The sequence below is a fragment of the Copadichromis virginalis genome, linkage group LG4 (genome assembly GCF_057382275.1).
Source record: "Copadichromis virginalis isolate Kocher_CV1m ecotype Utaka linkage group LG4, C_Virginalis_male_GT1.1, whole genome shotgun sequence".
NCBI lineage: Eukaryota > Metazoa > Chordata > Actinopteri > Cichliformes > Cichlidae > Copadichromis > Copadichromis virginalis.
Window position 1 is genome coordinate 19,045,407 of NC_140621.1, and position 14,742 is coordinate 19,060,148.

At 43.2% G+C, this 14,742-nt stretch overlaps 1 protein-coding gene and 1 non-coding gene across 3 annotated transcripts in view; both read right to left on the reverse strand.

Annotated features, from left to right (window-relative positions):
- LOC146711229 (transportin-2-like) overlaps positions 1 to 14,445 on the reverse strand; it is a 15,543-nt gene extending 1,098 nt beyond the window's left edge. The window contains exons 1-25 of one of the 2 annotated variants that reach the window (XM_085453986.1): positions 14,334 to 14,445; positions 12,779 to 12,878; positions 12,320 to 12,395; positions 11,157 to 11,306; positions 10,811 to 10,917; positions 10,167 to 10,300; positions 9,716 to 9,797; positions 9,501 to 9,623; positions 9,112 to 9,230; positions 8,942 to 9,002; positions 8,685 to 8,856; positions 8,242 to 8,394; positions 6,686 to 6,911; positions 6,327 to 6,498; positions 6,095 to 6,181; positions 5,840 to 5,947; positions 5,584 to 5,742; positions 5,357 to 5,444; positions 5,039 to 5,137; positions 4,230 to 4,325; positions 4,067 to 4,142; positions 3,754 to 3,853; positions 3,593 to 3,667; positions 2,465 to 2,614; positions 1 to 2,239 (exon numbers count right to left, since the gene is read on the reverse strand). The exon at positions 1 to 2,239 is cut by the window's left edge and continues 1,098 nt beyond it. In XM_085453986.1, the coding sequence (XP_085310112.1) occupies positions 2,507 to 2,614; positions 3,593 to 3,667; positions 3,754 to 3,853; positions 4,067 to 4,142; positions 4,230 to 4,325; positions 5,039 to 5,137; positions 5,357 to 5,444; positions 5,584 to 5,742; positions 5,840 to 5,947; positions 6,095 to 6,181; positions 6,327 to 6,498; positions 6,686 to 6,911; positions 8,242 to 8,394; positions 8,685 to 8,856; positions 8,942 to 9,002; positions 9,112 to 9,230; positions 9,501 to 9,623; positions 9,716 to 9,797; positions 10,167 to 10,300; positions 10,811 to 10,917; positions 11,157 to 11,306; positions 12,320 to 12,395; positions 12,779 to 12,877 (2,670 nt within the window). In that variant the 5' untranslated portion in view covers position 12,878; positions 14,334 to 14,445 and the 3' untranslated portion in view covers positions 1 to 2,239; positions 2,465 to 2,506. Of the gene's footprint in view, positions 2,240 to 2,464; positions 2,615 to 3,592; positions 3,668 to 3,753; positions 3,854 to 4,066; positions 4,143 to 4,229; positions 4,326 to 5,038; positions 5,138 to 5,356; positions 5,445 to 5,583; positions 5,743 to 5,839; positions 5,948 to 6,094; positions 6,182 to 6,326; positions 6,499 to 6,685; positions 6,912 to 8,241; positions 8,395 to 8,684; positions 8,857 to 8,941; positions 9,003 to 9,111; positions 9,231 to 9,500; positions 9,624 to 9,715; positions 9,798 to 10,166; positions 10,327 to 10,810; positions 10,918 to 11,156; positions 11,307 to 12,319; positions 12,396 to 12,778; positions 12,879 to 14,333 lie in introns of those variants that run through there. The other variant, XM_085453985.1, reaches the window with a different exon arrangement.
- Positions 12,965 to 13,034, reverse strand: LOC146711230 (small nucleolar RNA SNORD41). Its single transcript, XR_014920316.1, has one exon. It is a non-coding gene; the product is annotated as a small nucleolar RNA SNORD41 (small nucleolar RNA).
- Positions 14,446 to 14,742: the final 297 nt, after the last annotated feature.

Genomic DNA, 14,742 nt, shown 5'->3' on the forward strand with positions numbered 1-14,742 from the left:
ATCCCCTTTGTGACGAATTTCCACCTGGCAAACGCCAGAAAACACTCGTGAAATAGACATTTTTCCTCTAGCGACCGGAGGTTGCCAGGGAGACCCCTGACCGGTCTCTTGCCCTGCGTGGGTAGGATCTTAATCATCATCATCTCTGAAGCTTTTGTGCACCCTGTCCAGCTATTAACCACCAGGCAAGTGGCCTAACTTTACTCCCAAACATAACTTTTTGAGTAGGGCTGGTGTGAAATTATGTCTAAAAAGTACTTCTGGAAACACCAGGCAAACAGCCATATACAGCTCCATTACAACCGTCCACACCATGGACAGTGATGAGAAGATAAAGCAGAGTAAGATAACCAAGATGAGGGAACGTACTATCAGGACTCAGTCTGTTTATCCCAGGCATATCCTACACAGTATCAACGGGTGAATATATGGCAACGACAATCACTAGTTTGATCATAAGCTGGAGAAGTACCTTATCAGTCCAGCAGCGCGTTGCATTGCCATTGACAAGCACTTATAAAGGTGGGTCCCTAAAAAGGGACCAGCTACTAGAAGAACAAGAAAAACGAAAGGAGCAAGACCTGTCAAAAAGCATGCAACATTCATGACAAGGTGAAGCCTCGATGGCTCCAACAGCCATCACTTAACAGGAAGCTGTAATGAAAACTACAGGGGGCGAGGGGGGAGCGACATCCTCAGACACAGGTATGGATTGACGACTGCAAAAGAAAAACACTACAATTAAGATGTCTCCCTCCACTTACATCCTAATCAGTCCATTTTATAAGGAGCTACATTATAAAACTATGTTAAGAGGCCTCAAGTCTTACCAAGTCATCGTATCATTGCTTAACATTATCATTATGCTTACCTCGGCAAGCCGTTAACAGTCCTAAAAATCACTTATCAAGACAAAACGCTAGGTTTCAAGTTCAGTATATTACTGTATGCCTTACATTAGAAATTCTAAATTTATTACAAAAGAGAGAGAAAAAAAAAGTGCATTTATACCAGTAAGAACCAATTCATTCTTGGTGATGTCTTATAGCTCTGTTTTGCAAATACTCTATTTAAAAAGAAAAAAAAGAAAAAAGAAAGCAGCAAATATGATTCTCAGCTTGCCTACAGTATTTAAACTCCTGTTGCAGTGTTGGTTTTTTCCCCAAACAAAAATGCGCACGGGTTGATTAAACCTGCCTATAATCTGCTCTTCGCACATGTGCGCGCTGCCTCCGTTTTAACTACATGGACACTGATTAGACAATATGCATGAAAAGGGAGGACAAAAGAACCACGCACGTGACGGCTTTACGTCATGGCAAGCCTCCCCGTTCGGACGACGACTAGCGCGATAAATGGAGAAGGAAAAAAACAAAACGATACAAAAACAAAACCCATTTACTCTAACGTGCATCACTTAAGAGGTGATCGTATGCCATGCAATATTTTGGTACTGCGGTGGTAAAACCTTAAGAGGACAGATGTACTGCATCTCTTTGCCTCCGACAAGGGAAGGAAAATAGCTACAAGCCTGAAGATTTTCAGCAACCAAGGGAAGAGGAAGTAAACGTGAAACGGAGGGAGAGAGGAAAAGAAGAAAAAGACCCATGTGTATGCACACAAAATGCTTTGATGATTTTTGCAGTGAAAGGTGCAAAAGAAACTGTGTGCACATTGTTACATAGTAAAAGCGCCTGTTTTTATTATTTAGCCTCTGGCACGAGCCTGTTTAAACACCTGTGTGGGGTATTTGGGACTGTGGCACCCTATGCTGTTTCAGATAATTCCTTTTTGTTTTGTTTTTAAAAGTGTACCTATCTGCCACCCCCCCTCCCCTCCCAGCCGTCATCTATGTCAGACTAATTTAAAAAAAAAAAAAAAAAAAAAAAAAAGAGGAAAAAAAAATATCGAGGAGGGGGGGAGGTCGAACTTGGCCTCCGTTTTGCCCTCACCTACCTAGAATCCCTGCGGTGCTGTTGGCGAAAAGTCACTTTTGAGCATTTTGGATTTAGTGAGGCGTTTTATCCGAGAGGTATGTGTATATCCCCAGTTTACCCTCCCCACACCCACCACCCTCCTCCCACCCTCCCTCAGAGAGACAAACAGGGCAACGGGGGAGGGGAAATGGAGGCTATCCGCAGAGTGGAGGGTCAAGGCCAGTCACGTCCCTCCAGCTCTAGTTTCTCCCCACGTTCTGGGCAGTGCAATGAGTTCCCCTGTTACCCTCCCCTTCATTAACCTGGGGGACAAGCAAACACAAGAACAGAGGAGACACTTTTAAACCACATCGTGTGAACAGATGCATGCAGAGCTGATAATGAAGCGGTTAAAGTGCGATTCTGGATCAGAAAAAATGATTTGGGAACAAAATGTATCATTGTTTATCAATGAGCTGGGTGTTTCATCACTTCCAGAGGAGGGCTGAGGGGTTTTTCATTTGGGTGACATCATTTGGTGAACATACCTAACAGGTCAGTGTCCTGCGTGGACCAAAGGGGTGGCCGGGTTAGACGCCGTAGCAGGCTGACAGGCGCTCCTTCAACAGAGGAGGGAACTGCTCAGAGAACTGCTGCCAGTTCTCCTCTCCGACCTGGTCCTTGAAGCCATGCAGGATCTTGGAAAAACAAATGAGACTTGATAAATTCTGCAGCAGGCGTTCAAATCTGAAGGTCAGACTTTGTGGGCGAAGTCTTTCGCAGGCTGATAGCAGACTGTCTTATGGCAACATTAATGGTAGATTTTCTCACTGGGTTGCTGTGCTTGACAATCTCAGTTTGCAGCAACTGAAGCGAGATAACTTGATAAATCATTACGTGTTGCTGACATATTCAAACAGACTGGAAAATGTTAAAAGTCACCATAATATATGGAGGGGTGTCTGTTCACTGCAACATCAGTTTATGGTCTCAGTTGCTGGCTTCATGTGTTATTCAATACACAACACACTTGTTCTGACTGTAAAGACACTAAAGAGATAGCTGTTCAGTTTTTTAAGCCAAAATAGCTTTGACATTTATATCACAAATAAACCAGCTAGTTAGCACTAGCTCTTTAGCTCCTCCTTACCGTCCAAATAAAGTCATGACAGCATAACAACCACACGACGACAATCAAAATTAAAGGCAACGTTTCATAATGGCAACCCACAAATTAATGTGTAACCTTAAAGTGGCATCATCCATTTTCAATATACAGTTTTTGTACATCTAGCTATGACCTTGCAACTGCAGCTGCATCTTGGGCCGAGCACCTAAAACTAATTTAAAGACCCCTCCACGATCTGGATTGCTCAAAGTAGAGGCCTAATGTTTTAAGCTTTAGCAAGAGGGATTTCTAAGGCTACCCAGAATTGATTAGTATTGATTATTATTATATTATAGTACTCATTATTGACTGATCAGCTTGACTTAGTGATGTACCACACTTCTCAGACTTCAAAGCCATCTGCACCATGCCGTCAGATTTCCGATGTCTGATTAATGATCATCATAGGTCGGTGACCCAAAACTACACAAGAGGGAACGTTTTAATCACAAACGCTGGTCCATCCTGCAGACTGTCACAGAAATATGATTTTTGATGAAGTATTTACCTTATAAAACATGTCCCTCAGGTCGTCCTTCGGGTTCACCCATGAGGCCACAGCATCACAGAAGAAAATAAAGTCCTGAACACAGAAGACTTGTTAACTCAGCACTTGCCAAAGTAGACCTCCCCTACTTCTCTAACCCCTTTAAAGCAATATCACCTTACCTGCACCACTCCTGCAGGGTTCACGCCGATCATCACACAGATTCCCCGGAAAGCCGAGTCCTTCTCCTCATTATCTCTTATATTCCTCAACGACGTGCACCTGTGAACAGGAGCAATGTGGCGACAGAAGAATGAGTTTTTTTGTTTGTTTTACAGCAGCTCCACTTTGAGCAATTTTTCAACTATTTTCAACTATTTTTAGTTTTTCAACTTTTTAAACTAACAAGTTAAAGAGTTTTTACTCATGCTGTGAAAGTAGAACGTGAAAAAAAAAAAATCAATCATATATGGTAATATCCATACTGGGACTCACCACGGCCTAATGAAATGCTGCAGCTGTGGCGCCACTTCCTGAGGACACACGAAACCCAGCCTGCCGATCGTAATGGCTGCATAGAGAGACATAAAAGAAGTCTTCAATATCAGAATCAAATTTAAGAGACACACTTATCATCATTCTGTAGCTGATTGTTTACCTGTGTTTTCCAACAGAGTCTTGGGAGTGTTGGGTCTATTGATGATCTCCACCAGGTGTGGCAGCACCATACCCACATACGGCTGCATTTCTGCACCTGGAGAGCCACAAAGAAGAGAAGGAGGCAGTGAGCATCCTGCAGTGTGGATACAACATGGTAACGTCTCTAAGTGTGTTAAAGCCAGGAATTCATTGCCAATCAGGCACAAGACAGAATCGGACCTGCTTCAATCGAATAAAAAGGAACACGTGAAAAACCTAAAGCTGAAATATCAAAAATACCCAACACTGATTTAACTTTCTTCAGGGCTTCATTGGTCATAAGTTACTGAGAAGAGCTTTCAGGTCCTTAAAAAAAAAAAAAAAAAAAAAGAAAGAAAAGGGAGTGTCTGAACACTTATCAGCAATAAAACCATTTGCAGTTACCAAGCCCTTAAAACCTAAACAAGCCTTGGTGTTGTCTCTTACTTAAATTCAATAGAAAAACTAGTTTCTTACTAAACTATTAAATAAGATTTGTGAATAGTAAAAATCCATTTTGAGAATCAGGTTCTGAACACGTCTTTGATTCAAGTTTGTCTCAGCCAAAATATGTCGCCCACACTGAGGCAGAGTTTACAATTCCTGAACGTACGAGCTCAGACTGCACAGGCCTGCATGCAACATGTACTGTGAATGATCTGGATCAGAAAACATTATGGGAACAAAATGTATCACTTTGTGTCAATGAGCTGGGTGTTTCATCATATCCAGATACTGGGGGGTGGGGGGACGACAGGAAAACCATCCACAATAAGATCTGTTACTTACCCATTTGCATGGAGATCTCCCCTATGGCCCAGGTGGCGTTGTTACACACGGAGATAAACTCTGGGTTCAGGTTGAGCCCAAGGATGGGCATGAACTCAGCTGGAGAAGAGAAATGGACACCAGTTACAACAATGATTCACAAACACACAGCTGGATATTCATTTCAGCCTCCTATTTTTTACAGCTCATCATTAAAGACATGAGCTCATGAGTGGCTACAACAATCACTAAATCTGGGTGTTCCCTGGTAATAAAATGAGAGGGCAGCTAGTAAATCAGTCAAAATGTGACAAAGTTGCTCTGATAACGCACGCTCACCAATACAGGGCTTCACGTGGAGGAAGCATGCCTTTGTTAGATCGCCCAGGAGAGCAAAGGAGCTCTGCCTCACCTCGGGCATGGTATCCTGCAGCAGAACCACATAACTTGGTGTTACACAGGGATCACAGAAAACTCAGAGGGAGAAAAAAAAAAACCCAAAAAAACCAAAAAAACAGAAAAACTAGTTTTTGCATGTAGAAAAATAAAGAGAACTTCCATCACACCTGCATGCACTGGAAAAGCAGGGTCATGATGTTAGAGCGAGCCACAAGCTGTTCCACGTGTCCTCCCAGACCTTCAGCCAGGCCGCTCAGCAGATCCAAGGCCACAATCATGAAATCCTTGTCAGGAGCTTCATACTGGTCTGGATGCTGGTTGTACATCTATGTAGACAGAAAGAAAAAATGTGAATTTTTAAGCACCAGTTCAAGATTTAAACAGACTCCACCACATTTATTCTATTCATGCTTGCTCTCTCACCATAGCCTGAGCAAGTGTCTTCTGGACTAATGTGACACAGCGCTGATAGACGGGCTCGCAGTAGGGCAGAAACCCACTTTGCAGGGCGGTGGCTACTGACGACAGACACTGAAAGACATCCAGACAGCACAGTTTTGTTTGGGTTTTCTTCTCCTTCCTCTAAATGACGTAAAGCATTTTTTCTTCGACATACTTGGACATGTCAAACAGAAAACAGGAAAAACCCTGTTTCTAAGCAGCGCTAAATTTACTCACCTCCAGCAGAGGGAAGAGATCCTTGTCTTCGTCCTTCAGCTCGTTCCACTTTGCAATAAGAGGGGGCATCAGCTTCTGAATGTACTCCTGAAAAAGCAACACAGTGGTAACAGCTCAGGCTTTCTGCAACAAATCAATGATTCCCTGTTATTAGTCTCCTCCCAAAGCTAAGCAACCCGATTGACTTGAGTAAATTCAAGACAAATATACAAGATCCAAATCTCAAACTCACAGGCTGATTGAGATGGTGACCCACTGAATCTGCCAGAGTTCCTATGGCATCATACAGGATGAGCAGATTCTTGTGCTGGTACTTCCCGAAAGCAAAGACCAGAGTGTCCAGAATGTAACTCAGATATGGCACCAGCTCTGTGCATGCCTCTTCCTCCAAGGTTGCAAATGCACTGAGAAAAAACAAGATGATGAAGGTCAATGCTGAATCTACACACACAGTCTTGTGGTCCAGGAATACCACAAGCAGGATGTGGATCAGAGTACAATATGGGAACAAAGTGTATCATTGTAAGTCAATGAGCTGGGATTTTCATCACGTCCACGTTAGAAGGGAACAAAGATTGCAGCGTGGCTCACCTGCAGGCGGCTTCCTGCACCTTCTTGTTGCTGTCCAGGATGCGTTTCAGGAGCTCCGTCATGAGCGGTTTGAGATACGAGTCGGGGGGCTGGGAAACCACCCAGTGTGCATAGCGACTCAAGGTCCAGCAGGCAATGGAGCGGACCAGGGCCTTTTTGTCACACAGACACTGGATGAGGTGAGGGATGAGCTCCGGCAGGTAGGGCACCATGCCCTGCATGCAGCCTAAGCACAGAGTGAAAGCACGAGTGAGAACGACACCAGACCTTCTGCAGTCAGCAGAGCAAATCTACTGATCCTAATAATCATTCGCCGGCAGTATGTGGCATAATGCAGCTCTTCCCTGTGAAATTCTGTCTCACACCAATGTGTACTTGCGATGTGCATCAATTTAGGCGTTATATCACGAGAAGACTGCACAGCTGATTTGCTTCAGAGGAGACGATACAAATGTAGGTTTCTCTGCTTTATGCCTCTTAACCAACACTCAGACTTCAGATCTCACTGCATACATGGAACAGAAGCAACTCAGTTCTGTTTTAGTACAAATCTACTACGTCACTTGTTGTAAACAGAAACCTCAATCGCAAGCTTAATCCATCGCGCCCACTGCACTCCACACTACTGAGGAGCAGAGCCTAACTCATACTTATTCAACCTTGCTGCAATAAAGAACGCTTCAGGAGCTCATTCCTACAAACTCTGTGAAACTAAACAACACTTCTTTCTGTGACAGGTTCATTCTGACTCTCTTGCCAATCTGGGCAGTCATTAATCCATCTGCAAATCACTCTTTATTCATGCAAATTAAAAAAAAATTAGGCTGAACAGTTTGTAAGATTGCATTTGCATTCCCTCTTTTGCTCATGAAACAGACCATTTACCTGCATGCTAAGCCCGACAAAACGTGATTGGTTATTATAACTCAGACATTCCAACACAGACATCACTTTATACAGATTACTTTTGACAGATGTGGTTCTGCATAAGGTTGGCGACCTAATTAGGCACCGTTGAGGGAATTCTAGGTATCAGTTGAAATGGGAAAGTACCAAATCCCAGTTCTGCATCCAAAAGATTTGAGAAGTCCCCTCTCTATGTTTCTGCCTCTTTCCCAATTGAGAAATATGAAGACTGCTTTAGCAATTTCAGAAAGAACAGTTTGACACAAATTACTTTTCCAATCAGGATTCACCACATCCGCAGATAATGCCAGTAACTTTGAATAAAGCATAGACGGCACTGTGGGGGTGATTTCTTAATCAAATCAGGTGTCCTGGTGATACCAACCCTGTGCTAATGAGGCATGACATTAGAAATCTATAATGTGTCCTTCAGAACACCAAGTGAATGTCTGCATGAACATGCAGACAGGCTTTTTGCACACTGCATATAATAAGGTTAAACCTCATTACTAGATCTCAACTAGGGACAGATAACTGTCTATGCATAAACTGGGAACATTTCAGGAAGGTGTAGCTCGGGTTTTTGCAGCTCTGACCACTAACCAGAAAATCTGTAGATTGCATGAAAAATGTGTGTCCTTTCATCTTACCCTCAGCTATGGCCCCCAACACCAGGATACCAGACTCCTTGATCACCCAGTCAAGGTGAAAGAGCAGGCCTTTCAGGAGTGGCAGGAGGTGGGGTAGCAACTCGTCACGGAACACGTTGGCCAGCACGTCCAGTGCTGCTGCAGAACATTTCCCTACGTGAGAAAGAAAAGTTTGGTTACAACCCGACACCTAACCTGCCATTTCTCTTATATCACCTGAAACTACAGCAGGTTTAAGTTTTCTAAAAACTCACTGCATGTACTTCCTGAATGACATCCACATGTCCACTCACAGCTTAAAAGGTAATAGATCTGTGCTACATTTGGGAAGGGGCCAGTTGGCATATTAATACCTGATATACAACATAAATGGAAACCAAAGTACAACCAGTCAAGTCACTACACTCACATTCTGGCAAATAATGTGTTTCTCCACCACTTACGCAGATTCCAGTCAGACAGCGTGTCGTCATCGTCGTCGTCGTCTTCCTCGATGTCCTCCCCCTCCTCCCCCTCGCCTCCTTCATGCTGCAAAGTGACCGTGCGCGACTTGTGGAAACGGGGTTTGATGTCCTGCTCGCTGTCTGGTACCGCCTCGTCCTCCTCCACGTCACCCTGGGGGAACGGTCAAAAAGCAGATTGATGGCAAAGAAGTACAGCTGGGTATCCCAAGCATTCAAATACCTACGATGGCACTCACCTTCAGTAGTATGATGTCTATCTCAGAATACTTCATCCCATTTACTAAGATAGGGATCAGTCTATATTAAACAAGTGAGACAAAAGAGGATATCCTTGATTAAAAAAAACACAGATGGAAATTCACACTAATAATAGGCACATACTAACAATATTTAACAAGCTACTCACTGCACTAGGTGTCCGGAGAGCACCTCTTTACAGATGGGTTGCTCTGCTAGAGTCAGCCAAAACTCGCAGGCCTCCAGAGCCACGTTCTCGTCAGGGTCCTGGGTTCGCTGCAGCATGTACTGAAAAGCAGATGTTTGAGAATGGGAATGTGTGATCAGGTGAGTGGGAAGGGAGGAAAAAAACAAAAACCAGCCTAAGAAGAAACTTGAGAGAAATCTGGATCAGAAACATTAGGAACTTGAGGTATCATCGTGCTTCAATGAGCTGGGTTTCTCATCACATCCAGATGGGCTCCAAGTTCCACGTATTTACACGAAAATGTGGCGTACGTGTCCTTTTACTTCCACTGTGTGCTCCACAGCTGGTTATCTGGTTGTCCTAACACTCACCTGGATGATGCTGTGCATGTGGGGGATGAGGCGGTCGATGCGGACCTCCAGTAGCATTACCAGGGCTCGGCATACATTCTTCCTGACCTCAGAGTCCTCATCTGCTGCCAGCGCAAACAGGCTCTAACAAAGGAGAAGAGGAGCAAAAAGAAAGGAGTGTGAAGTAGGCACAAAACTAACACAGCAGCCTGATACCGAAGCACACACAAGCTCACCTCTATGAAAGTGTCAATGTTGTCCATCAGGGCTTGGGCTCGGCCGATGATGAACTGGTTCACGCAGGCTATGGCATGGGATCTGCAGAGCAACAACAGCAATGATCAGACATTGTAGTGATGAAGAAACTGGTTCAAATGAAAATGCCTCAGATAAGAACCTTGTATAACTTACATGTGCCTTTCATTTAAACAGAAAACACCGGAAGGCTATAGGTCTACATAACGTAAAACAATAAATCTGCTAATAAATAAAGGAGTTATGAAAAGATCTGATCAGATAAGCACATTAAAACTCGCTTACATGCTCACAATGGTTCCTACCGTAGTATAAATATTGTAATGAGGAAGAAAACTTGCCACTGAAACCAATCAACACGACTCTTAACTAACCATATACAGTCAGGCAAATGTTAGCATAAATCACACCCAGATTCTCTCTTTCTTGTACCTAATCTTGGGGCTGCAATGCTTGAAGAACTGAAGAAATTTGGGTATCATTATGTTGAGGGGTCTGTTCAGAGCGTCGCTGTCCAGCAGCTCCGATGAATCCTCGCAGATCTTCTGCAGTGCGCCAAATGAGCCCTGAGACACGGACATACACAGAGAAGCTGTCAAATCAAACGCAAACGTACAGGGACACAGAGGAGAGAACGAAGACCACATCAGACAACAAGACCGGAGCAAAGTTCTGAATGCACTGCAAAGACTCTGCCTATCAGCTGAGAACATCTTTTTCATGTCAAGCACATGTGCGACTATGAAATCGTCATCATAAAAGGAACGACTGGAGATATTAGCTGCTCCAACACAGATATTACAACTAATCCTGCCTGATTTTCATCTGTTTTATTATTATTACTACTACTATTACGACATCTACTGCTCCATTTCAAAGTCCATGCAGAGCTATATCTGGTTCTTCTCAGGAATCATTTGCAAACTATGACTTTCCAGTTAGCCTTGTTGTGGCTGTCTGTGTGGGATGAATTCAAACTTATGTCTACTTCAAGAATACGCGCCTCATTCAATTGTCAGATACTTAAACCAGAGCAACTATCTAAATGAGTCAAATGCCAAACAGGAAGTGCAGACCTCGCACGTGTTGTAGTCCTCTGAGTTGAGCAAGTTGCAGAGCTGAGGCAGCAGCTCGGGCCATGTTTGCAGCTCTCCTTTGGAGGCAATAGTTGTGATCAGGATGCCTACAGGAGAAAACGCAGTTCAGGTCAGTTGTTCACCACTGACAAAGACCGCAACCTTTGGCCTATGCAGAAGCTCTGGATCAGACAGTATGAATACAAACACCTTCACAGACACTCAGATGGATTTTATGCATCATTTCCAGAGAGTAACATAAGGACACACAGGAATTAAACTGGTTACTCTGTGTGTAAATAGATGGTATATAAAGTTATAAAACCAACACAACCAATACACTCACCAATGGTGGCACGGATGAGCGGCGAGGGATCGCCGATGTTGTTGAGGCATTCCTGCTTGATGAAGTCAGCAACGGCTGATGGGAAGTTCTGGTAGTGGGCTTTGACATTGTTCTTCAGTATCAGACCACTCAGAGAGCGAGTCGGCTCATCTGAGAAGAAGAGAGGGCAGTTAGAGACCAAGATGCCAAGCCATCAGCGTGTATTTGGAGTCTGATCACTACATCAAAGTGCACAACATTTTCCACTACTCAATCCTGAGGACGTGTAATCCAACTCTTCATCTTACTTTAAAATCTGTGTGCCCTTCATTGTGGAATTCAGAGCAATCACTCTTAGTCAAAGTGGACGCAACAGTTTTTCTCAGTCTATTTCATATATAAACTCTTGCAAAGGTGGATATTCATATTCAAACTAGCGCCAAGTTTCAAATCATTAGATCAGCCAATCTAAAGGTATTCCCTGTGGGCCAAAAGACAGGCTTCAGGCTGCTCCAAGCACTCAGATCTCAGAGGTTTTTCCTACTCTTGGCACTCGCTCATGCCAGGAACAATATTATTTATACACACTCTGAACACAGAAGCACCACTCACCTATTATTATTATTATTCAGACCTTCTGATTGTGAGGGACAGCCAATCAGAAGAAAGTCCGCTCAAAGAGAGCAGACTTACTCTAAAGGGAAAGGGATGAATGCAGAGCTGCTGCAAAGCCCGATGTAAAATCGATAAGGATTCATTTGAACTTTGAAGAGTTCAGGGCTGCTCTGGTAGAGGCATGAACAAATTCCTAAATTTTTACCAAATATAACAAATCTATATCCCTAAACTAAGACATGTATCCAAAGCAATGGTGACAGCACGGTTCACGGTTCTATATACTTGTCCTGTTACATTTATTGGTATATGTTTAAGTGCTACGTTGATTAAGCAATTGATGCGTCACTGCTGTCAGTCTGTGAGAAGAGTACAAGTGGCACAATTCATTTTTTTGCCCCCCTCACACTGTATAAACATGTATGCAAGGCCTCTGCTGGGAATGAGGCTCCAACACAATAAGTAACATTCGGTGCATCCAGCTATTACGTGCAACAGGAAGCACTAAATTCTCACCATAATGGATCAATGATCTGAGGGACATAAGACGCACGTGCCAGACTACTCACCTTCAGTTTTGAGTCGTGTAAGGACAAAGATGAGATAGTTGTTAAAGTCAGGGAACTGGTTGAGTTGTTCGAGTTTCTGAAGTGGCAGTTAAGGATCATTTCACTTTCAAATCACCCTTTCAGTCTGAGCTTTACTTGGCTCAGACTGAAAGGGCTTATTATAGATTACTCATTTATGTTAATTGCACAGATGTGATGTGACATTTCTTCCATCATGTATTTTTGGTCAAAAATATACTGTAAGTGAAGAAAAGTAGACAGTATAGATGCACTTAGTCCTTAAAGATGACTGAGGTGTCATGTCACAGTTGCTACCTCGCCTTTGCTCTCGCAGCTCCTACAAAATCCTCAAACACTTTCATTGTTATACTACATTAAAAGCAATAAAGGATCAAAATTTAATTAAATACCATTAACCAGTTTTATTATGCACACTCAGAACAGACTGAAGTAGGATACTTGTTGGACAGCTCTCTGTGTGACTGTGTTAGGTGACTGGGAGTCTTTGAGCAGCTGTAGGACCTGCTGAAGTCCCTGCTCATCTGGCTGCCACTCCATCCTGACACACACACACACACAAATTAATCCACATTTCTCTTTAAATTCAAAGGAAAATATTAAGAAACACGTAAGCAGGTGAGGTCTCTGGATCAGACAGTATGAATACAAACACCATCAGCAACAGGTCAGATGTTTTTTAATGCATCGTTTCCAGTCGACATGCACGTATATAGTTGATATAGGCAAAAAAGAAGGATGCCTGTACATAGAAGAACAAATCTTCACACAGGAGTAATGCAATGGACCTGAAACTACCACAGGATGCCAATCACGTTGTACATTTCATCAGATGGTCTTCTGCTGGGCTTTTATCCAATCAATCACTACTTAAAACAAGATCCCTCTGCTTAATGACATGCAAAGTTATTGGAACCCACTGAGGGTTTACTGTAGTTACTTAATGCATGCATGCACGAAACAGCTGAAGGAGAAAAGATCAGTTCTAAAACAAAACTGCGCAGGTGTCGGTTGGGAGCTCTCTGGCCGCCTTCATAGTGGGTTAAAGGGTGAAACGACCCGGCGGCACCGGGACTGGTCACCCCCCGTCAAACACCTAAAACCCTAATTGCAGCATGCGGCACAAAAACGAGGACATCAGACAACAAGACCAGCTAAAATCTCTGTGACCCGGCTTAACTGCTCCAAGTTAATCCTACCCCCATCCCCACCCCCACCCGGTCCTCCGGTCTGAGTTGCGGAACCGCGTTGCGCTTCGATATTTTTTTTTTTTCGCTCGAATTTCAACGCAATGCCGTAACACGTGGGCCCGAGCCGCGCGGTTAGCCCGTTTTGTGAGGTAGAAGGTCACACTCACTCAGCTGTGGCTGGTCAGAGTGAAGAGGGGAAAAAAAGTTCTCAGGAAATGAGTTAGCAACGAAGCAACGATCGCCATGTCCGGCTCCAGGCTCATAATCATGTGGTTTACCTTTACAACATTTAGCTTTACTGGCTAGTTTTCTCCAATTATAAAATCCATTATCGATTAGCTTGTAGATTGTTTGCGCTATGGACAGCTGACCCCACTAATACCCAACCTGCCCTTCTTGCTAGGGCCTGGTCGACAGGGCAGTTCCCGGCTGGAGGCTCACAATGTGGTCGGCATGAAAACAAGAAAATTCTGCCGTTAGCTATCCAAAGAAAGGGCCGAGCTGAGCAATTATTTTGCAGAACAATAACAGCCATGCGGTCGTTTTAAACATAGCGGTTAAACATAAGGATGTCAATCAGTATTGGGTAATAAGTAGGTGAACACGCTTTGTAAGTAGGCGCTAGCCGCTAAATCGTCAGGCATCGGAGTTCGACTCACTCTGCTAATGCTAATACTGCTAGCAAGGCTAATGCTATTTAACTGAAACTTGCTTTGATTTTGTAAAACGCCTTACCCGATGAGTAGGAGTGATCGAGGTATTAAGAATTCGTTGTTAAAGTGCAACCCTATTAGGAGTGTACGTACAATATTAACTTGAAAGTTGAATAATCAGTACTGGGCCGCTCTTCTCTTCTTCTTCGTAGCGGTTCCTCTTGTTCAAATGAGCACGCCGATTGAAATTGACCCTTGGCGGCTTCCGTCACACATTTGACTGACTACGCGAGATTTGTCGTAGACTGAAAGGCAACTAGTTTTACTATCCATATTTGGTTAAACATAAATAAAAAAAAATACATTATTATACAAATACAATAACAATATATAATACTATAATTAAATACTACCGCCAACAAAAAATAAGCATTTTGTTTTAAATAAACGTTGTATGCACGCAAGTTTTTTTTTAACTAAAAATGGAATTAAAGACGACCTAAAAGATGGATTGTGCATTAATTAGGAGTTAAATGTAGAAATAAATGTAGTATAAATGTAG